Here is a 21,682-nt window from a genome sequence, read left to right as displayed (position 1 = left end):
TGGATAGCAGTACAATTTGCACAATGCCTGTTTTGTTTAGTTTTCTTCTTGGAAAAAGTTATTAAAAACAAGTTTTTGTCTTAATTAAGGTGAATTCATGGTTCCTTTTTCCACATAATGTAACCGGTAGTGTTTATGATTAAAATAAATTGAATAATTATGTGATCGGTATCGGTGATTGGTATCGGTGATCGGTATCGGTGATCGGCCCTCTTGGGTGATCGGAATCGGTATCGGCAGGAAAAAACCTGATTGGCACATCTCTAGTTCATACGGTAAGTTAGGTATAAATACAGAGGAATGATACAAGGAATAATTACATACTTAGCGTAAATTCCTTTGGAGAAATTATCCTGTCACCAAATCTCAAAGGTTCTGTGGACCTCCTCCATGCGCTCTGGTCTTCAGCTCTTGCCATGAAAACTTTTGAATGTGAAAAAGCCGTTATTTTGTCTTCAGATTCTTATTCAGAATGTCACAAGAGATTTCCCCAGTCACTTAATCAATAAGATTTTGCAAATATGTGTTCAAAAACTGCCCCCACCATAATGCTCCCACCTCCAGACTTCAGACTTTGTGCCAATTCTTCCCCAGAYGGAGTTATTGTAACGGCATCCAAATATACTGCTCAAAAAATAAAGGGAACACTTCAGTGTTCACTTAAATGTTAAAGTGTTCCCTTTATTTTTTTGACCAGTGTAGTTCAATCTCAGTCTTATCTGGCCTTATGGTATTCTTCACTCTKTTAGTCGGCCTGTCCAAACAAACTTCAACAGGCTTTTTTTATTCCTCAGTGGCATGCCAAGAGGGCATTGTGTTCATTACTTWCTGTTTTCGCAGAAAAATTGTATCTGCTAATTCCAGGTATTTCTGAAGCAGTGTACATGTGCTCCTTAAGTCATTAGGGTGTTTTTGAAAAGATCACTTTCTAAATACTGAAAGAGTACAGTGTTTATCTTTCTGTGTCCGTTTGTATTTTCCTTCCTTCATATGTACATTGCATTGTACCTCTGTCATTCCTTTTTTTAATGCTTAACTTGATATGTAGATTTACTTGTTTTSTTTACTTTTTACCMACACCTGGTGTAAATTTTATTTGCCAAGAAAAATGTCTACGTTCAATAATGATTTTACCTCCGGAATTTATATTTTTACAGGAACAATATGAAGGTCCAGATGAGCTTGTTGAGAAGATTAAATCATTATCAATCACCCACGACAGTTTTTCAGCTACAGATCAAGGTGAGTAAAGTTGAAAGTTTACTTTTTAAAGCTGTTCTTTGAAAAGTTTGAGCAGCTTTATTGATGTAATCTCCCTGTTTTTTTGTTTATTTTTTAGATGGTCCAGCTCCTTTGAGTTCACACAGAGATTTATCAATGCCAGTTGAAGCCAGCATTGAGGACCTACATAACATCAATGATCAACCATCTGGAGATCCTCTTGAGACGGATGCAAGGATGCTGAGGACGCCCTCAGAGCTGGAGGAGAAACTAGACCGGGAGTTAAACTACCACAAGCATGGCAGTTACGCTTGTAATAACCAACCCGAATCTGCCCAGGGCCTTCAGAGAAATCCCTTGAATCCTTTCTTTCAAAACCCTTTCAACTTTTCTGACAATGGCCTTAGACTTCCAGCTCAAGAAGACTCTTCTGTCCATTCTTGGAGCAAACCAGAACAGGAACAGCCCACCAGCCAGACGGAGGCTTACCGTCGGCCCACATCCGATCTCTATGACTCCATAACCTCCTGCTCGTCTAATCCGTCGCTTTTGCACCCGTCTTTTAGCACTCCTTCTCTGTCGCAGTTTAACCAGCAGCAGCCACATTTCCTGGACCGCCAGCAGTCCTTGCCAATCTACCCGGTGTCCGACACCTTCGACCCCAACCGAAATGCTGGCAATAATTTGACCTCTTCAAAGAGCGGATCTATCCAGGACGCAGGTACATGTAAACCCAGAGTCTCCTATGAGCAGGTTCCTCACTGACGCCTAATTTATGCTTTTGATCGACTTTTCTATGGTGTGTTTATCTTGTGTGTTCCAGGATCTCTCTACATTCAAAATGCCAGTGGGATCCAGATAGGAAACAACAACACAATGAGCATTAGAGGTAGTGAGTTACCTCAGGGTTTGTTTGATGGCAACACTGCCTCTCCAATCCAAGAAGGCATCTTTAAATATGGTAAATCATCACGTCCATTACGTGAAACACATTTATTAGTTGGTCMTTTCCCTGAGGTTTGAAGTTGATTATTCTGTTTCCCAGAGCCATCTAGTTTTGTTTTGSAGGAACTCGGATGAAACAGAAACGCCAACATGTTCAATAAATGAAGTTTTGGAGATCACGAAAGCTTTTTGAAGAAGCTTTAAACTTCCTGGGGAAGTGTAAAAAAAAACTGCTACCTTTTCAAGCCTTTTCCACTTTTTAATTCAGAGAACAATGTTACCAAGGTACTAGTAACTGTAGGAGCAAGCAAAGAGCTCTGTAATATTTTTTTAATATAGATTGAACATTTTTCAAGGATGCACATGAAGGTTAACTTCACAACAACTTTAAAGATTGAAGATTACAGAACTTCTTTTACTTAATTAAACAAAAAGACATGTTTGACTCAAAAATGTTGCCATCAAGCATACTTTTTTTTTTCCTTTGTACACTTAGCAGAACTAATCTGGGGCATATAATGAAAAGATCAAATTCAGAATTTAAAGAAGAAGGGAATGTTTGATGACTAATCTGCATTTAGTGTTACTCTGTGAGTAGGAAAGATAAGTAAAAAATCATTTGAACCAGTCTGATAATGTCTCAAGGCTGAGTGGCTGCATTTCTCCTTTTTTGCTAAAGCCAAATACAATACAAAKTGGTCCAAAGCGGAGCTTCTTTCGAAATATGGTTTGGTTGAAGTGAACTCTGGCGCTGTTTGAAAGTATATATGGATGCAAGCGGACCAGAAACTGCTCCAAAAGTGGCCCTTGATACAACACTTTGCGAACAGCCTATTCGTTCAGAAATTTCTGTGTCTCACCCTCTTGCTTGAGGGTGTCAATTATGGCCTTCTGGACAGCAGTCAGGTCAGCAGTCTTACCCATGATTGCGGTTTTGAGTAATGAACCAGGCTGGGAGTTTTTAAAAGCCTCGGGAATCTTTTGCAGGTGTTTAGAGTTATTTTGTTGATTCGGATGATGAGGTTAACTGCTCGTTCAGAGAACCTTTTCATGATATGCTAATTTTTTGAGACAGGGATTTTGGGTTTTCATGAGCTGTTTGCCAAAATCATCAGTATTAAAACAATAAAAGACCTGAAATATTTCAGTTGGTGTGCAATGAATCTAAAATATATGACAGTTTAATTTTTATCATTACATTATGGAAAATAATGAACTTTATCACAATATGCTAATTTTTTGAGAATATATATAGTGTGGTGTTGTTTGCCATGGCAACGGGTCTGCGTGTGGAGTAAATCTTTATTTACAATGTATTTCATGGTATGCAGTAAATATGAATATCTACTGTAAATAAATAACTTCTTCAGAAGAAAATAAACCATGTGAACTAAGCGTCTGATCAAACCATTGGTTAACAAGAGGTTGCTTGTAACAGAACTTCACCTGTTCCTTTAATGCACCAATGTGTTGGTCCAGGGATTTACTGCAGCTCAGCTGTTGCAACAGATTGTACTTAAAGMATTTTCTCTCTGTTTGAGGACTTGTCATTTACTCGTTACTGCCTTCTCTTTCATTTAGCGGACCATGTGGTAAAAGAGTCGCAGCTGGACGTGCTGAGGGAGAACATTGGGATGAAATGGAAACGCTGCGCACGACGCCTGGCCCTGACGGAGGTGGAAATAGAAACCATAGAACACGACTACTACCGTGATGGCTTACCGGAGAAGGTGCACCAGATGTTGGAATCCTGGAAAAGAAAGCAGGGATCTTTGAACTGTACAATTGGGAGGCTTTGTCAAGCTCTTCAAGGAAATATAAAAGTGGATGTCATTCAGAAAATACTGGACTTGTGCGATTCTTCTGAGTAGTTGTCGCTCTTTTTGTTCAACAGTGGTCATATTTTCTGAACTATCTTTAAGCCGCTGAGGCCAACTTACTATTGGTTTCATGGGAAACGGTGTAACAATATTGTAGCAGTTAAGTGTTTTGGTGGGGTTTTATAATCTGAAATATTACCTACTTTTTAGTAGTTATTATGATGAGCAATTTAGTAAAAAAAAAAAAAAGTTCACATTGACTGATTTGACTAACTAGTTCAAAAAAACACTTTTCAATTTCTGCTGGACCAGTTTTGATAAAGACGATATGCAAACTATTATTATGTTACTTCAATATTATCTTTAGCTCATTTTACATATGTGTGGTCTGAGCCAAACTGACGTTCTTAATAGGAGTTTTCTGCTGTGTTTTTATTTATTTTTTTTTTTGTTACGTGGTGGAATAATAATGATWAAAAAAAACATCATGTTTGAGCAACATGTTTAAATTGAATCTTCAAGATAGATTGAGTCAAAAATAACAAGCACAGTAGAAAATGGTGTCGAATGTCGAACATACAAAAGCATAAAAATCTTGTGCAATATTTCTACAATAATTTTATGCAGTGATGGGGAAAAAAACWAAATGTTTTCTCCTGTAAATTTAAGGCTCGTTTTGAGCTGCAAGAATGTCAACCCAGTGAGAGTGAAAAGTAAGCATGAATTACCTCTYACCTTTCTGTTTGATGACTCATTGCGCAAAATTACTGTAATTTTCACAATATTTTCATTCTGATGAGCTGTTTCTAGGAACTATTGTAGATGATAGACTTTTCCTCATGTTTTGAGATGCATTCAGGTCTTCTTTGAATTGGCTTTATGGACTTTTGCTTGATTAAGGTTAAGGTTATGTATATTTGCACAATCAGTGGTACGCTTCTACAAATTCAAAGTCCTCGTCGGTCGTGTTCTGCTGGAAGCATATTACAATAAATATTGTCCATATGTGTCKGTATATCTGTTTGTGTTTCCAGTTTTCTATTTATTGATTTTAAAAGCTCACTTCAAAGGCTTTGAACAAACCACAGTGAGAGTCATTATTTACAGATGGACACAACATGAAGTCAGGGGAAACCATCCCAGGAGTGACCAGACCACCAAAATTATTTCAACAGCAATAATTCAGGAGGTTACAAATAAATAAATCAGAACTGCAGGCATCACTAGCCTTAGATAAGGTCAGAGTTCATTTTTCAACAATGAGCTGTTGTTGTTTTTTTTAAATATGAAAGAAATGTTTAAATCTTTAAGCCTATTTCTATTTTATCACATCAGAACCCTCTTTTAGTTAGTGAAAGACTTGACCAAACTTTTTCCTTTTTATCCTAAGCCAATTCGCCCTAAAATAATATGGATCCTAACCTTTATATTAAGTAAGTCTCGAAGCACAGTCCGAAGTAAGATTTCAGAAATGGATTAAATGACATGAAGTATGAAAATGAAGTATAACTTTTTTTTTCTTTTTCAGTTTCTGTCCATAGCAAAATGAAATAAAAAGAAAATGACAAACATGTTGCAGGACATAGCTGTTGCCAAAAAAGACAACGGTATAGTATAAATTCCTGAATCTTATTTTAAAAAATTGTTGCAGGCTTTATGGAACGGCAGTTATTAGCTTCTTGTTGTTAGCACTGGTGTAGGATGATTCCAGGTTCAAATTGCATGTGTAGCCTCTCATTTTGATGAATGGATGGATATTTCCGCATTTTCTAAACATGTCAGACACATTCTAAACATTATCAGGGCCAAGCCTCCTTTGTGTACCTGGGAACCATCTCCAAACTGATATTGAAGTAGTTTGTGTCTGATGTCCTTACGGTGGCCATCAGGGACTTCTTTGGATGCTCACTCTCATCCATCTGGCTAAATGTTTGCAGAACCGGAGTTTCTTGATCTTTTGATGAGTCTGTGTTGGCGGCTGGATTAGCAATCCCACACATTTGAGGGTAGTGTCTGAAGCATTCAAAATTGTCCAGGCACCTCTGACACCTGAGATCCCTCAGAGTCACTATAGGCGGCTGAGTAGAGGAGATGGATAAGGGAGGCTGGTTGGTCTGTCTGTGAGCTGTGCGACGTCTGAGCATGACGTTTGGTTTCGAGCAGCATTTCGCTTGGCCCTTGAACACGAGGCATCCCTTCAGACATGTTTGGAATAGCGTTCCCAGGTCCCTGCACATGATTTGTCGGAAATTAGGCCTCAGCATTAGGTAGATCATCGGGTTGTAGATAGTCGACGACTTTGCAAACACAGCGGGCATTGCAAATGCAAGAGGGGGAATGCTTTCGATTTCTCCGAAGGTGGCCCACATGGAAACTACGGCGTATGGACTCCATGCCGCAAAGAATCCAATGCAGACAGCGACGCTTAGCTTGAAGAAAAAAAAAAAAAAACAAGCACAGTAGAAAGTGAATACATAACTAGAACTCTGTGAAAAAGTGACATCTCTCAATAGTAKAATTAAAGGAGGTTATTCTGCATTACTTCTTCAGAGCTGAAGGTGAAGTGGGTTTGTATTATCCATTTAAAACTGCAGCACGTGCCAATAACTCCATGAAACTTCATACACTAACATGCATGTGTTTGTCTAAATAAGATGTTAATTGTTTTTCCTTTTGTTTTCCTGTTGAGTCAAATATTATTAGGAAGAATGTTTGGGGGGGGTTGTCTTTGTTTTAGCATTCAATGATAATGCAGCATATCAGGGATGAAAGCCAATCAAAAAGTATTAGATCAGTCTTCAAGTAAACAAAGATGTGATCATTAAATCATTTCTGAGCCTCTCACCTCACCTTGATAATAATCGTCTGGATGCTGCTCWTGCTCGTCTGCCTTGATGCGTGYTGCTCCATGGTCTTCCTGGACGCCTGCACAGTCACCAAGATGCTCGTGTAGGACGCAACAATTACGCAGCACGGAAGGATGTAGCAGAAAACAAAGAGCGCCACGGTGTACAAGCGGGCCGTGCCGAGCTTATTGGACAAGCGCCAGTCAATGCAGCAGGCGGTTCCGTAWGGCTCCGGTCCGTACTCTCCCCAGTGGACCAGTGGGGAGCAGGCAAACAGCAACGCATAGACCCAAGCACAGGCTATGAGCAGCTGGCCGTGAAAAGGCTTGAACCTGTTTCCTGTCGAAACGGACAAGGATTCCAGCTTATTGCAAATTATTTTAAGACAAGTATTTAATCAACTTTACACAAACTGCTTATTTTACACCACAATCTCGCTAATTTATTATTAGTTGAAAAGTGTTACGTTTCTCACAAGAGATGGTAAACAAAAATGAAGAGTTGACCGCCTAAGAGGTAACAAAGAAGAAGAATTTCTGACTGCCTTGCACTAAGCACATTTGTCAATTATTGAAATAATTGCTGTGAAAGTTAGAAGAAAAGAAAGTATATTTTAGGGCAAACTCATATTGACCTTACTGTCTTACCCCAGAGCAGAAAGGYACTTTTGGTTTTTCACTAGCTCCTTGTACCTGTTATCTGTTTTGTTCCGAATGTGGTATTCAAACCAGAAGTCTGACTCAAGCCGGATCAACCAAGATTCACATAAGAAAAAAAAGAACACTGAACAGCAGTGGGATGGGTCAAAAATGTTAAATTGCTAAGCAATTTTCTGGAACTAGCACATTGAGGGGGATGTTTCCCTCTCAAAGAAAGATGTGCTTCACTGCACATATATGCAGAGGTTGTGAAATTGGTCCAACTCTTTCAAGTTTGTCATGTGCAGATCCTTACCGGTGACTCATAGTCAAACTTCACACAGAACAATGTACTCCTTCAAATACTCAAAAATACCATGAATAAATTTTAGTGGGTTTTGGACCGGCTTTACAGAGGTATCCCTAACTTTAAAATTTTCTACTGTTGCCGTTATTCAACCTGGAACTTTATTTAATGAGATTTTGTGAGACTGACCACAAATCTGTCTCAGTAATGTGAACTTGTGAAAATAGCAGCAAAATCATGTGCCTTTTCATTTTGCTTTACAAATACTGTACATATCTGAGCAATATAGCGATTTGTATTCAGTCCCTGAAATATTAATGTTGGGTGGAAAGAACACAGCATTAATGTAGTTATAAAACTTGAAAAGATGTAACGATCTAATAGGTATGCTGTAATGAATGCTCCTCCTGGTGCAAATGTTGCTCTACATTCACATCAACACTCTGTTGTTTTAAACACAGGCAAATGTGAACCAGCAAACAAAATGCAAATGACTGCATGTGAATGTAATTGTTTTGAAATTCAATTACAGGAAAAACCTTGTGTGCTTTTTGTACAACATGTTGCTGTATTTATGTTTACATAAATACAGCAACATGTTGGGATAATGTAATTTAATCTACATATGCTAAATAGAAACCAAAATTCTTGTGCCAGCAAAACTTTTAACATCTTTAAAGGTTAAGCCTCTCTGTGGAATGCTCTCAAACTGCGTTGGACTAATCTGGTAAACAACAAAATACCAAATTTGGKTAAAAATTTAACAGAAATGCAAACAGATGTAATTTTCTTTTTAATTTCAGGAAGCAACTTCTTATTTATGAGAAAGCATTTTGATGATATGAAACATTAATGTGAGACAAAAAGAAAAAAAAGACAAACGTTAAAGCTTATTCACAAAACTTCAGGTATGTGCAGACCTTTCTATGAGATTAAATGGATGACACTTTCTTCAGGCCAGATTAAAGAACCACCACASAACATCAACCAGGATCACAAGTTATATCGACTGCTTCTATGGAGAGCCATTTCAGCCAAAATTAAATAAATAAATGAATGGGTGAAATAAATTTAAAAAATGAGTAAAATAAATCAATAAATGAAGAAAAGTAGAAAAATAAATAAAAAATTAGTTAAATAAATAATTTTACTTTTCATTAACCCAATTTTTCATTTATTTTTCATATTATCAATTTCCATATTTCTCTTTTTCATTTATCTATTTTTTATTTATCCATTTACCCATTTTTCATTAATCTATTTTTCATTTAACCACTTTTCAGTTTCCCTTTTTCATTAACCCAATTTTTCATTTATTTATTTTTCAGATTATCAATTTCTCTATTCCCCTTTTTCCTTTTATCTATTTTTCATTTATCTATTTTTCATTTGTCCATTTTTCATCTATTTTTCATTTAACCACTTTTCAATTTCCCTTTTTCATTAACCCAATTTTTCATTTATTTATTTTTCATATCAATTTCTCAATTTCTCTTTCATTTGTCTATTTTTTTATTTTTTCCTTTATCCATTTACCCATTTTTCATTAATCTATTTTTCATTTAACCACTTTTCAATTTCCCCTTTTCATTAACCCAATTTTTCATTTCTTTTTCAGATTATCAATTTCTCTATTTCCCTTTTTCATTTATCTATATATATTTACCCATTTTTCATTAATCTATTTTTTAATTTAACCATTTTTCAATTTTCTTTTTCCATTAACCTGATTTTCTATTTCCCAGTTTCATTAATCAATTTCTCTTATATCCCTTTATTTACCCATTTTTTACCCATCTATTTTTCATTTAACATTTGTTTGAAAAAATTTTAATTTTCTCATTTTCCTTATTCATTTAGTATTTCCTTATTTTCTTATTTATCACATTCTATTTTCCCCGCAAAACTCGGAAAAAGGGGGAAACGAATAAATGCAAATGACGTCATCAGGCTACAACTTCCCCAATTGGTCAGAGACCAATGACCATTAGGTCATTGGTCTCTGAGCTCGATGGAGCATCGAGCTCAGAGAATGAGAGTGGCAAGCCTTGGAGATCTGCATCAGAGGTCATCTTTGAGCCCCTTCACTTGACAGTCACAAAGGAAGGCCAATGTGTGCTTCACTGAAGGCTCATTCTGCTATTTCCATCAATAAATCAACTACTAGCCTCTACTCTTATAGGTGACCTGATGGTGGCTAATGACATTAGATTGCAAACATAACTTTCTTGAAAAGCTTACCGTAAAGCGGACAGCACACTTTCACAAAGCACACCGTGCTTAGCAGGGTCAGAGTGGTCAGACTGCAGAGGCCAAACAGTATGCCACAGAATGCGTACAAGGAGCACAAAGTTTTCCCATACAGCCACCTGCGTGGGAGGGCAGGGGGTGTGAGAAAGCAGAACGGCAGAAATGATCAATGAGGGAGAAGGTGAGGAAAGACAAAGAAAAAGAGTARGTTGAACTATATTTGCAATGTAAGCCCACTGGCAATCACAGGGTTCATCAATCGTGCATTAAACAACCATGAAATGCTAAAGAGTGCCTCTTGAAAAAACTGAAAGTATTTCATTTTGCCATCATGACGAAAAATATTTTTTGTCTTTGTTTGTTTTTGTCATTAATTGCAATGCTGCAGCACACGCTAAGTTCATTACCTGTGGTAGAAGCTTGAGGTTATGGCCATGGGATAAAGGGACAACGTGAGACCCAGGTCACTAACAGCCAGATTGACGATGAAGTACTCTGCAGGCTTCAGCAGGTGCTTCTTCTTGTAGGAGATATATAGCAGTGTGCTATTTCCAAATAGTGAGCAGACTCCTGCAAAACAACAAAACCACAATTTCATGTTTTCTGGGAAACAGCTAGCCTACCTCAGTGGAACGGCAGGAAGACTGAAGAATACATTTTAGGTTTTGAAGCATAGTTGGTTGTAATGTCCTATATTTAAAATCATAAATCACCTAACCACAAGCATCCAAGACACGAGATACATTAGTTCCTGTATTTAAAAAAAAAAAAAAGATCTGGATTTACAAAGTGATTCTGATTCTGACCAGGAGTGTTGAAATAAATAACTTTAACATTAGCACCAATTAAGTTGAAAAGCTGAAGACACCTGGGCATGAAACAAAGTAACTTCAGACTGCACTGCCTGTGCTCCAATAGCATTACGCCATTTATAGCTGACTAATTAATTTTGCCATAAGTGTATTTAACCACCTTGGGAAAACAAAATATTTTAAAATTGACTGGATTAATTAGTTGGATTTAAACCTTAGGTAAAACAGGTGCATTAAGTAGAATAGGATTGTTTAAGAATTAAATTATTACATGATGCATCACAACCTGGTACATGTTAGAAGAGGACATTTAAGAGCATTACTRTACAAGTGTCATGCAGGTGACAGCTGACACTAAATAGAGTACAGTGCATTCATATGCAAACTGCATCTGCAGAAACATGGAATTGTAGGCTCTTCTTGGAAATACAACCAAGATCAAAAYATAGGATGAAAGTCAACTTTGGGACCAGAGAACTGGTTATCAGGGGCCTTTCATGGTGTTGTGTCAGATAATATTACATGAACACCTGCCGTTTTGAACCCGTAGTGACTATAAACGGGAGCAATAATTAAATAAGAAGATAAGTGGCGATGTAATGTAAAAYGAGTGGAATCCATAACGCCTAACAGCAGAAGGGAGCTGGCATGGCTTCACGTTGGGCTGTATTTTTCTCATGCTGTGATTCATCCCCGCTTGAGCAGAACTCACAGAAAAACTCATTTACAAAATTATTAACTCAGCTGTTGGTCTGTTCAAGAGTAATTTAAAAACAGAAAAAAAAWTTACCTTTGAAGTTCTGCAGACTTAACTCACCGAAAATTGAGTAGACCACAGCCACAGTTATATCCAGAGGCACAGGTATGCTGGAGTGGAACGCCATGTCTTCAGCCAAGAGTCCCATCTAAAATACATTGTTTTATTTTTGTTAAGTCCAGACATTACAGTTCCAGTCTGTTTTAGCATTTTTATTAATTTTTTTTTTTAGAATCTCTGTTAATAAATAATTTCAGCTGAACAATTCCTTATTTTGTGAACATGTCAACCACCAAGACACCCTGCCTCATCATGTACAGAAACGTTAAAAACATTAACCCTACCACCTGTGCTTCAAGAAGTTAACAATCTGCTGCCACTTGACCGCTCCTCTGCCCCGGATGATATAGTAGCCACTTTTATTTGACTCCCTTGCCAAATATACATTAACTGAAGCCGAATGAATGGGATACTATTTAACAATCATTACAATTGACCAAAAACTGAATTCACATAGAATAACCATGCAGCAGTCAACTTTTGATGTAGATTGAGAATATGATCCCCAGATGTGGATGGCTAAAAATAAACAACAACAAAAAACATATATTTATTACAATTACTGACATCTCATTAAGCTTAATTAAATTGTTCAACGAGATTTTAAAAATTTAAATAAAAAATAAAAATAAACACCATACTTAACAGATTGATTTCTACGTTGCYCAAAGAAAAAAGTCCCAAGTGTATCCTGGGAACAATTAAACAATTAACACGGTCATCTGTGAAGCACTGATAAACTGAAATCAGCAGAGAAATGTTCCATGTGCAAAGTCACAAAACTTAATGGGGTTATAGTCTACTTCCAATAATGTTTACCCAGATAGAACAATTACACACACTGAATTACTCTGATGAGAGTACTTAAAAGTAGGCCTCCGCATATTTACGTTCTCAGTTTTCCTCAAAAAACGCGCTGGAATTCCTCACATTATAAAAAAAAAAAATGTATGCCTATTTTTTCACGTTCATAGACTGCCACCTATGGACAAACAGACGGATCTAGGCGCCACATTGGACTAAGTTTCAAACGTTTTCACTCATCCCTTTTTCTCGTCAGTTAAGTAATACCAAAGTATAAATAAAACGTACCTTAAGTAATTACTTTCCAACAGAACACGATGCGTTCATCAAACTTTGATTTTCCCTCACACCTCCGACACTGCTAACGCCAAATAAAGTGAGTCCACTGCAAACAAAACGGCGGCAGCAGCAGCAGCAGCGCCTGTCAGTCTGGGTTTTACTATGCGTCTGTGTCGAGAGGCTTCATTCACTACAGAGCAGAAGATCCAGATGCCCCCAAAACAGCGACCTGCTCTCAGCAATTAATGACGTCAATAACCGCTCGACGTCCACGTGGGCAGGTTCGTGTCCACTGGTGGGGGGTAGAGAAGCTGAYTGTGCCTCGCTCCATTAAGCGTCACAGCACCTCCAACGAAATTAATTTTGATAAAAAAAAGTGGCAAGTAAACAGATGAGCGCATCCACGCGTCGGTAGGATGCGAGTGTGTGAAAAGTCATCGTGATTTAGCAAGGTGTTGATCACTGCAACTATGGCAGCAGGAGATTGAGCACTTTTCTAAATTTATTTATTTATTGGAAAAATATGAAATGTATTTATTTATTGGAAAATATGACATTTTTATAATACTCTCCAGACCAACTTTCACTTCTCACCGATGCAGCGATAGCGTCTAGATTTGACCACCTTGAGAAAAAAAAAAGAAGACATGCAACATATATTTTTACTTTTATGATCGTGGGATTCTGTGATTTAGTGATATTGCAAAGTTCCTGTCTATTTGAACTTTGTGTSAGGTTTTCCAATGGCAGTATGTTCATCACAGTGTTCATTAATAATGGGTTAAGTGACTTAGACTTCAGTTTAGTATCAAAKTTTGCATTGATTTATCAGAGCTTATTAATGGATGGTGTCTCTGAATTAGGAACTTTTCAGTATGCAACATATATCTTATTATCTAAAATCTAATCACCTAATCACAATTTTTTACAAATTGTTACACAGATCTTAGTGGTTAAAGCTGCAATAAGTAACTTTTGTAAAACAAAACAAACAACCACAACAAAGTATTTACATACTTATTAAGAATGTCATTATGTCGTGACATAATGATSTCATTATGTCACGTGATAAAAATGAAAAMCATAATCCTGTGAAGTACCACGTATCAAGGAAGATTCTTTTTAAAGAACCTTTTTACAAGACTTAAACTAGAGCCTTTACTACCAGTCATTGATTTATTTCATTTGAAGCCCTGGAGGACAAGGATAAATGTACATTCTCATTGTGATAATGTACTTTTTACTCTAGCAATCCCATCTTTAGTTACATTAAAATTCTCCAAGCCTTGTGTCCTCTGATTTTTGTAACATAATGACAATAGTAATAACTAAAAAAATGAAATAAAATGTAGCAATTGTGCMTTTCACGTATCAAGACAGTAGCGATGTGGCTCTTTTTAATTAGAAGCCACACAAACATTTCTGGCATCAATCAAACTGGGTCAAAAGGAACATGTGGTGGCAGCTTCAAAATGAATTTTGTGTGTTCCAGAACGAGCAGAACGAGAAACAATCCACTCTGTCACACTTTGAAACCAGGTAGGAATTATCTTCAAAAAGAATATCCCTCTGTGAAAATATTGCCTCTYGTGTGTCCCTCGCCCCCTTCGCTTTCTTCCCAATATTCATGAATTCACCCTCATACTCACATAACCAACAGGCAGGTTAGCCTGGAGTTGATTGAGGACAAATTTGAGATGAAAGCGCTATTCCAGTTGTAATGGTGCTGTCAACGAATTTAATTGTCATGTCCGCAGAAGGAGGTGAGAAATGAAGGCAGACGATAAGATAAAACACAGCGTGGACATCAAAGTGGTCCGGTGGGATTACAGAATGAGCGCTCAGGAGGATTTCACCTGGTGGGAAAAAAGCCACAGGCACCTTATGTAGTCATGACTACAGATAAGTGGACTAACTTCCAGTTCTTGTTGTGAAACACCTTTCATTTTACACAGAATTCACAATTCACATTGCAATTCATGCTTGGAAGTCAGAGAAGAAAGGGATTTTAAATCACAGGTGACTAAAGTMAAGCTGCAATAACATGCTTTAGATTCTCATCTTTACTTTAATCAAATCAAATTAATCCCTGTTGCCAATCTTTGTGTTGTAATATTTTCTTTCTCTGCTGTTGTTTTCCTTACTGTAGCTGAACTCTGCCTTTTGTTTTATCCAGGTTTTGAACTATGTAATTTGATTTAGACCCCCCCCCCACCCCCCGTGTTGTGGGTTTTCACTCCATGTTTGACATGTTATTTCTCCCCTACCAATTGCTACTTTGTAATTATTGTTGTTTGTTTGGTTGTTTCTTCTTTTTTTTTTTACCCCAAATACTTTGGACTCTATAATGAATTGGAAAAAAAGAAATGTGATAAAGCATTTCCAGATATTATGAGGCACAAAAATTAAACATAAAATTTCAGATAAAGACTAAAATAGTTATCACAAGATTTTTAGAAAGCTTAGATTAAATACAAAGCTCTCATAACCTTTTTGACTAGAGGAACTTCSATTTGAATTTCAAAACTTCCATTTCTGAATAGTAATGATTCCTCATCATTAATTAACAAAGGCTTAAACTCCAATCGTTCAGGATGGATGTTCAGCTTGGGAATTTGCAGAAGATTAAAAATCTGCTACGRTCAATGAGGCAACGCAAGGAAGTTTCATCAGTGGCATTTCCTGCTATGCCCASCTGCTGGTGGGGCGGCTTTGACAGACTGGCCCACTGGACACGGGTAATGAGGGGTGGAAGAGGCAGACAAACCTTGAAAAATGACAGCACAGTTTTACATCCAGAGTTATTAAAAAAATATTTTTCTCACCACAATTAAATAGAATATTAACTGTATGAATATGTGTATTTCTTAATATTAAGAATTTCTTTTAAAGCAAAATTCTAAGAGTTTCTCTGCATTTTGGCTCCAACACTTTTTAGGATTTGARTAAAATGTTTCACGACCCACACTGAGTTTCTGATTCAAGAATCGAGAGCTACAGTAGCTCCCTTCGAGATTTCTATAGCTTTTTTTCTATTATTATTTTACTTTTTATACTTTCCTTGTTTTATGTTACTTTTTAGATCATTTAACCAGTTTAAAACAAAAAAAGTGTAATCTTTGGTAATAGAAAATGCRGTTTTCAAATGATCATTTCATTTATTTTGAGAAATAAATTACAGAAAAAAGTAAGTGTCTCCTTTGTGAATCCATGAAGAAATTGTGATTGACAAGTTTKTTGGGTTTAGTTTCATTAGCCACCTCAAGGCCTCAGTGTTGATGATTGAASAAAAGCAAAAGGACGTCCATCCATGGAAGAGCTTCTCATGAGTGAAACATGAGTGAAACTGTTTGGATGGTTTATCACATCTGTAATAAAGGTTATCTGTTAGGAGGAAGAATACTTATTCACTGCTCTGTACTTGACTTACACACAGGATTCTGGAAACAGAAATAAAGCATCTTCGACACTGTTCAGCCAAAAACAAAAATCCCTACTTTAACTAAAGAAGCATGATATATTCCAACCTATTCATATTGGAACTGTGAATATTCAGTTCATATTGGAACTGGATATTCACTGTTGTGTGCATATTCACAACATTTTCTCTTATACCATTAAAAAAAATCTGCTTCTTTTGTTTAGATGAGAAAAATATACCTAAGGTTCAACACTTTAAATCACTAAGGTTTATATCTGAGCAGTACTTATTGATGAATCAGTTCACATCTCACTGTGTTCGAATGCAACAAAATGCAAATGATGCAAGACAGACGGTATTTGAAGTTTTCTGTAAGGGCTTCAAGGGTCATAAACATTGTATGGCTTTTAAAAACATCAAGTGCATTATGTTTGGAATTCAAGCTTATTCTTARCTCATTTTAAGTTACCATCAAAGACTTCTGCAAAAGAATTCATCAGACCTCAAAAGTGGGCAAAAAGTCTGATTTATGAGGGTTAACATTGCAGGAATGTCTGGTTAAAAATATACATAAATCCTGTAGCTTAAAGTAAGCTCCAAGGAAAATATTGCCAGCGACCTAGATGCATCAGTTCAGCTTCACTGGCTTCATCTATCATRTAAACCCATTTTTTAAGGAATATAAAGCAGGGCTGAGGAAATATCAATAGGTAATCACTTAAGCCAAACTATACAAAATCTGCTCTGTGACATGGCTGTGTAATTGTGTTCCCTTTGCTTGTCCTATTTCCACCATAATCACAGGGGGAAAAAATGGAGGCATTTTACAGAAAGAAACAACTATTTCAGCATATGTGTTATTTTGTGTATTTATTAATTTGATTGTATATAAAAAAAAATCATGAATAGGATACATATTRTTTTTAACAATTTTGGGTCAAATGATTCAAGGTTATTCCTCAAGAGGCAATGTCTAAATCTGGTGAGGTGTCCGTCTTCCAGATCAGCTGGAAAGTGTTCTCCCCCCTGATCAAGTACAATGATACTGTGGTTGAAAAAAAGGATTTGTACCTCTGCCTGAATGGACAGGTGCCAAGTATTTCTGGAAAATGAAATCAGTCTCCAAGAAACATATTAGTCATAGGTTTCCTTCCACTCAATTTTCCAAAGAAATATGCTTGAATATTTCTTTGGAACAGTCGGTGTCTTTTGCGGTGACTTTTGGTGCCACAAAATATTAAAATTGTCCGAGTGACTAAATTATGGGTTTTTAATAAATATACAGGTAAATTACTGATGAAAATGAACTTTGGAAATATTTTCTGATTTTTGATGTACATGTGCCACCTACACATAAAAGCAAATGTTACAATATGATTGATAATTTCAACTACATACAGCAAATGCTACAACAATGCCAGATTAAAAATTAAAATGAGTCAAATCACGGGMTGTTTGTACATAAACATCACCGTACTTACACAAACCTCTTCAAACAGTTCACCTTGTTATTGATATGTGTCTCTTTTTGTTAGTCTGACCTTGGTGTCTGTGGAGACATTCCAGTGCTGGGGCCACAGACAGCAAAGTAATTTTTTAACAATCAGCTGCATTTGGTTTGACAGACAATGAGCAGGTAACCACAGTGATGAAAAGAAGCACAATAAAACAGACAGTATATGGTTTAAAAAGTCAGTTTCTGCAAAAGATTTTGCTTACCTGGTAAAAAAAAAGAAAAAAAAAGAAAACTTGATCTTTAATAAAAAAAACATTTTTAAAAATGTTCACCAAACAGCCTAAAGTTTATCTGCACTGTTTGTTTTTAYAGCTATTTGTCTGTCAGTCATGCGCTACAGAAGAAAAACCATTGTCATCAAGAAACACTTGTGTTTTCTGAATTCAAGGTGCAACACTGGTGTGGAAATGTTCATTAGTACTTAAAGACAGCATGACCACTTGCAAAGAAAAAGAATCAAAATGATTTATTCTTTGCAGAAACTTTACAATTTCCTAATTATGAAAATAACATTTATGCCAACCCTGTTTAATACATGTGACCTGTATGTGAGACAGTGACATTAAGCATCCTGCAATCATAAAACCTGGTAGAAGCAAATATTGAGAGAGACACGACTACCAATACTTTTTTTTTTTAACACCATGTGTCCTGTTTCTTTCACTTCACAAGTATRTATTACTTTACTTTGCTTAATTAGCTAAAATCCAAATCAAATGCACTAAAGTATTTGGTTACTGCTAAACAAGATGTAAAAATTCAAGTGTGTGAATATTTTTTTTGCATTCCTGAGATATACTCTGTTGGCTGTTCTAAGGCACTTTGCCAAGGTGTAAAGATTTGTTGGCATAAAAGCAGAGGGGAGCGAAGTTGTTGTGTAACTTTACCGTTTATGGCTCTGTCAGTTATTGACTTGTGAAATGTGGGCTTTATCATCAACATACACCTTTGTAATCTCTGCCTCCTTAGCATTAACTTTGCACAGTCACTGCCATTTATTTACTTCTCAATGAAGACAGTACAACATGGCAGGAGGAGAACCAATCGGTGTTCTTGTACTTAACAKTTTTTGCCTTCTCTGTGTTACCACCCTTTGTTTGGTAAGATATTGATTTGATTTAATGGTATGGGTTTTAAAATGTGAAATATATATATATATATGTATTTTTTTTTAATTACTTTGTTATTCAACACTTTCTACCGTTTTACTATCCATCAYATAGTCGACTGCAAAGATATCAGGTAAGCATTTTCTTTATAAACCTTTGGACTTCGCTCTTCCATAATGCTAAACACAAATGTCTTCAACGCGTTTATTTATTTCTGTTTTCCGCAGACTTTAATGTAGACGGTGGACGAGACCTCGACATTTTTGACATCAATGAAGGTGTGTCGAGACAACAGTTTGGGTCACTTTATCCCTCGTTTCTTCCTGGTTTGCGCTTGGTTACCCTTTAAACCGATAATATCTGTGCTGTATGTCCTCACAGAGGCAGGGCTGAATCTGGTAGAGGGAGACATTGTACTTGATGAGGTAAATTTTAATATTTTGTTTAGTTTTCATCAGCACATGTGACATTTGTAAAATCACATTTMTCTCTCTACTGGGATTGGCTTATTCTTGCCGCTGCAGACACAAACACGGAATTCTATCATTGGGGATGAGTACAAGTGGCCAACAACTGTTCCCTACTACATGGAAGATGACTTAGGTAAGAGTGTCTGTTGAGACATTTGGTAAAATATAGCCTGAAAATAAATTAATGCAAACAGATTTACTCAATATTTGCATTTAATTTCAGCATGACTTGGCAACAGTGCACAGCTTTTACCTGTGCTACATATTTGCAACTTTATTTTATTTGTTAACATTTTATTAGAAAATTTTMCTTAAAGTGTTTTAGAATAAATTGTTGTGCATAAAACACGTTGGCGCCCTACTGATGAAACACTGTGAACTTGTTGTGCCATCTTCTTATTGTTGGAGCTTTAAAGCTGATAGAGATCCAAGATTACTGTCAGTTAATCAACAATCATTATGACGTGTCATAAGAGTGGTGACAATCTTAAAGTTGTTTGTTCATAATACTGCACTGGGATCTGTGTGGTTTCGAGAAAAAAATTGAAATTAAATAACAAAACAAAAATAGTCAGATGCAGATACAGAAACACAGATAAAGACAGTACTTCTGTGAGCATCTAAATATCACTTTTTCATGGTTTATTCAATATGTWAWACATGGCAGGTGAAGAACATAACACTTATTAAATTTTGATCATATCAGTGGATGGGATGGTTTGGGTAGAAAGTGAGCAGCAGATGTGGGCAACYGCAAGTATGTGAGTTTGATAAAGGCCAAAGAGCAAAAGCTGGAAGCCTGAGTCAGGGCATTTTCAAACCTGCTGCTCCTCTATCAAAAGTAGTACAAGGAAGAAATAGTGATGAAAAGGTCCTCAGGTGAAAGTGCAGACAGTGAGTGATGTCCGCATCAGACCAACATCTACCGTCAGAGATCTGATGGACTCAGGCGTAACAGCAGCGACAGATATACAGGTTAACATATGATGAACCTTTGTTGATGAAGAACATTTAAACTTTAATAGACCTGATTTGCTTGTGTTGTCTCCTCTGAAGAGATCAATGCAAAAGGCGTAATTCTAAAGGCCTTTGAACAGTACCGCCTCAAGACCTGCATTGACTTCAAACCATGGAGCGGGGAAGAAAACTACATTTCCATCTTTAAAGGAAACGGGTAAGACAAGAAGAACCTATTTTCTATTTTACTTTTTTTTTTTTTTACCCTTTTAGATGGTAAGACAAGCTGTACCTTCTTGGGGATTAAAGCATTACTAATTCAGCACATGARAAGGAGTCGTTGAGATAAGGCTCTGCTGGTTTAATTTGATGTTCATAAAAGCTTTTCTCTTTCTTCCCAAAGCTGCTTCTCCTCTGTTGGTAATCGCAAGGTCGGGAAGCAGAGGTTGTCAATAGGAACGAACTGCGACCGCATCGCTACGATAGAACATGAGTTCCTTCATGCTCTGGGCTTCTGGCATGAGCAGTCCAGGTCAGACCGCGATGACTATGTGCAGATCGTGTGGGACCGCATCTTGGAAGGTATTAACTAGTTTTCTCTTTATGACAAAAATGATTCTTTTTGTGAAATCTTGACTACGATTGCATATGCAGTGCCTTGCAAAAGTAGTCTTACCTCTTAGGATGTTTCACACATTGTTTCAAAAACTTCTGTGTTTCATCGTTATTTTATATGAAATACATAAAAAGTAGTCGGTAATGTCCTTTCTGTGCTTTGCATAAATAAGTTCCAGAGCAACAGATTACGTTCACAAGTCAAGTAACTAGTAAATAATGTTCACTTGTGCATAATTTATAAATTAAGAGAATTTTATTGCTGCTTCTGAGTTTTATTACTTCTTTTAGTGCACCGATTGTTTTATTGCATACATGATAAGTATATTCATAACAAATTGATCTATGCTCATCATTTCCTTTAAACTGTAAGTATATTTTCCATAGACAGGTTAGCAGTTTCTATAACATCTTTAAACACCTATGAATAAACAAACTTTTTAAGAATTTTGTAAAAGTGTGTTGAAAAAGACCGTTTTTTCTTTTCTTTTTTTTCTCTTTTTCTATAGGCAGAGAACACAACTTCAACACATATGATGACACCGTTTCCAGCTCTTTGGGCGTGCCCTACGACTACAACTCCATGATGCACTACAGCAAAGGCGCTTTCCAGAACGGTTCTGAGCCCACCATCGTCACCAAGATCCCTGCTTTCAGCGATGTCATCGGACAGCGGATGGAGTTCAGCGACAGTGACCTGCTGAAGTTGAACCGCCTCTACAAGTGCAGTAAGAGTCAACACCATACGGGGCCATTGTCTCTTAGCAAAAACAAAAGTAATGGAAACGTACGGAAGCGCATTGCTATCACGCAGGAAAAAAAAAAATTCGAGTGCTATCACGTTATAACGTGATA

At 36.7% G+C, this 21,682-nt stretch overlaps 3 protein-coding genes across 4 annotated transcripts in view; 2 read left to right on the top strand and 1 right to left on the bottom strand.

The window, feature by feature from the left end:
* The window catches only part of ripk1l (receptor (TNFRSF)-interacting serine-threonine kinase 1, like), a 10,456-nt gene extending 5,453 nt beyond the window's left edge, over positions 1-5,003 (top strand). The window contains exons 5-8 of the mRNA XM_017309884.1: positions 933-1,242; positions 1,340-1,942; positions 2,045-2,182; positions 3,748-5,003. Of these exons, the coding sequence (XP_017165373.1) occupies positions 933-1,242; positions 1,340-1,942; positions 2,045-2,182; positions 3,748-4,037 (1,341 nt within the window). The 3' untranslated portion in view covers positions 4,038-5,003. The remainder of the gene's footprint in view (positions 1-932; positions 1,243-1,339; positions 1,943-2,044; positions 2,183-3,747) is intronic.
* Positions 5,004-5,527: 524 nt separating this feature from the next.
* Positions 5,528-12,868, bottom strand: opn7a (opsin 7, group member a). Its single transcript, XM_008434044.2, has 6 exons — positions 12,749-12,868; positions 11,657-11,744; positions 10,435-10,597; positions 10,019-10,146; positions 6,837-7,171; positions 5,528-6,415 (listed from the first exon to the last, which is right to left on the bottom strand). Exons 2-6 carry the CDS (start codon positions 11,742-11,744, stop codon positions 5,786-5,788), a joined length of 1,344 nt encoding a protein of 447 aa, XP_008432266.1. The 5' UTR covers positions 12,749-12,868; the 3' UTR covers positions 5,528-5,785.
* A 5,827-nt stretch (positions 12,869-18,695) lies between these two features.
* Positions 18,696-21,682, top strand: part of mep1bb (meprin A subunit beta b) — a 6,679-nt gene continuing 3,692 nt past the window's right edge. Inside the window, exons 1-8 of one of the 2 annotated variants that reach the window (XM_008434045.2) lie at positions 18,696-18,776; positions 18,900-18,918; positions 19,013-19,063; positions 19,167-19,210; positions 19,310-19,388; positions 20,312-20,429; positions 20,616-20,794; positions 21,337-21,555. In XM_008434045.2, the coding sequence (XP_008432267.1) occupies positions 18,702-18,776; positions 18,900-18,918; positions 19,013-19,063; positions 19,167-19,210; positions 19,310-19,388; positions 20,312-20,429; positions 20,616-20,794; positions 21,337-21,555 (784 nt within the window). In that variant the 5' untranslated portion in view covers positions 18,696-18,701. Of the gene's footprint in view, positions 18,777-18,899; positions 18,919-19,002; positions 19,064-19,166; positions 19,211-19,309; positions 19,389-20,311; positions 20,430-20,615; positions 20,795-21,336; positions 21,556-21,682 lie in introns of both variants that reach the window. The other variant, XM_017310171.1, reaches the window with a different exon arrangement.

Source organism: Poecilia reticulata, linkage group LG17 (assembly GCF_000633615.1).
Source record: "Poecilia reticulata strain Guanapo linkage group LG17, Guppy_female_1.0+MT, whole genome shotgun sequence".
Classification (NCBI taxonomy): Eukaryota; Metazoa; Chordata; class Actinopteri; order Cyprinodontiformes; family Poeciliidae; genus Poecilia; species Poecilia reticulata.
The sequence above is the reverse complement of the archived record's forward strand: the minus strand, read 5'-3'. Positions and strand labels throughout refer to the sequence as shown.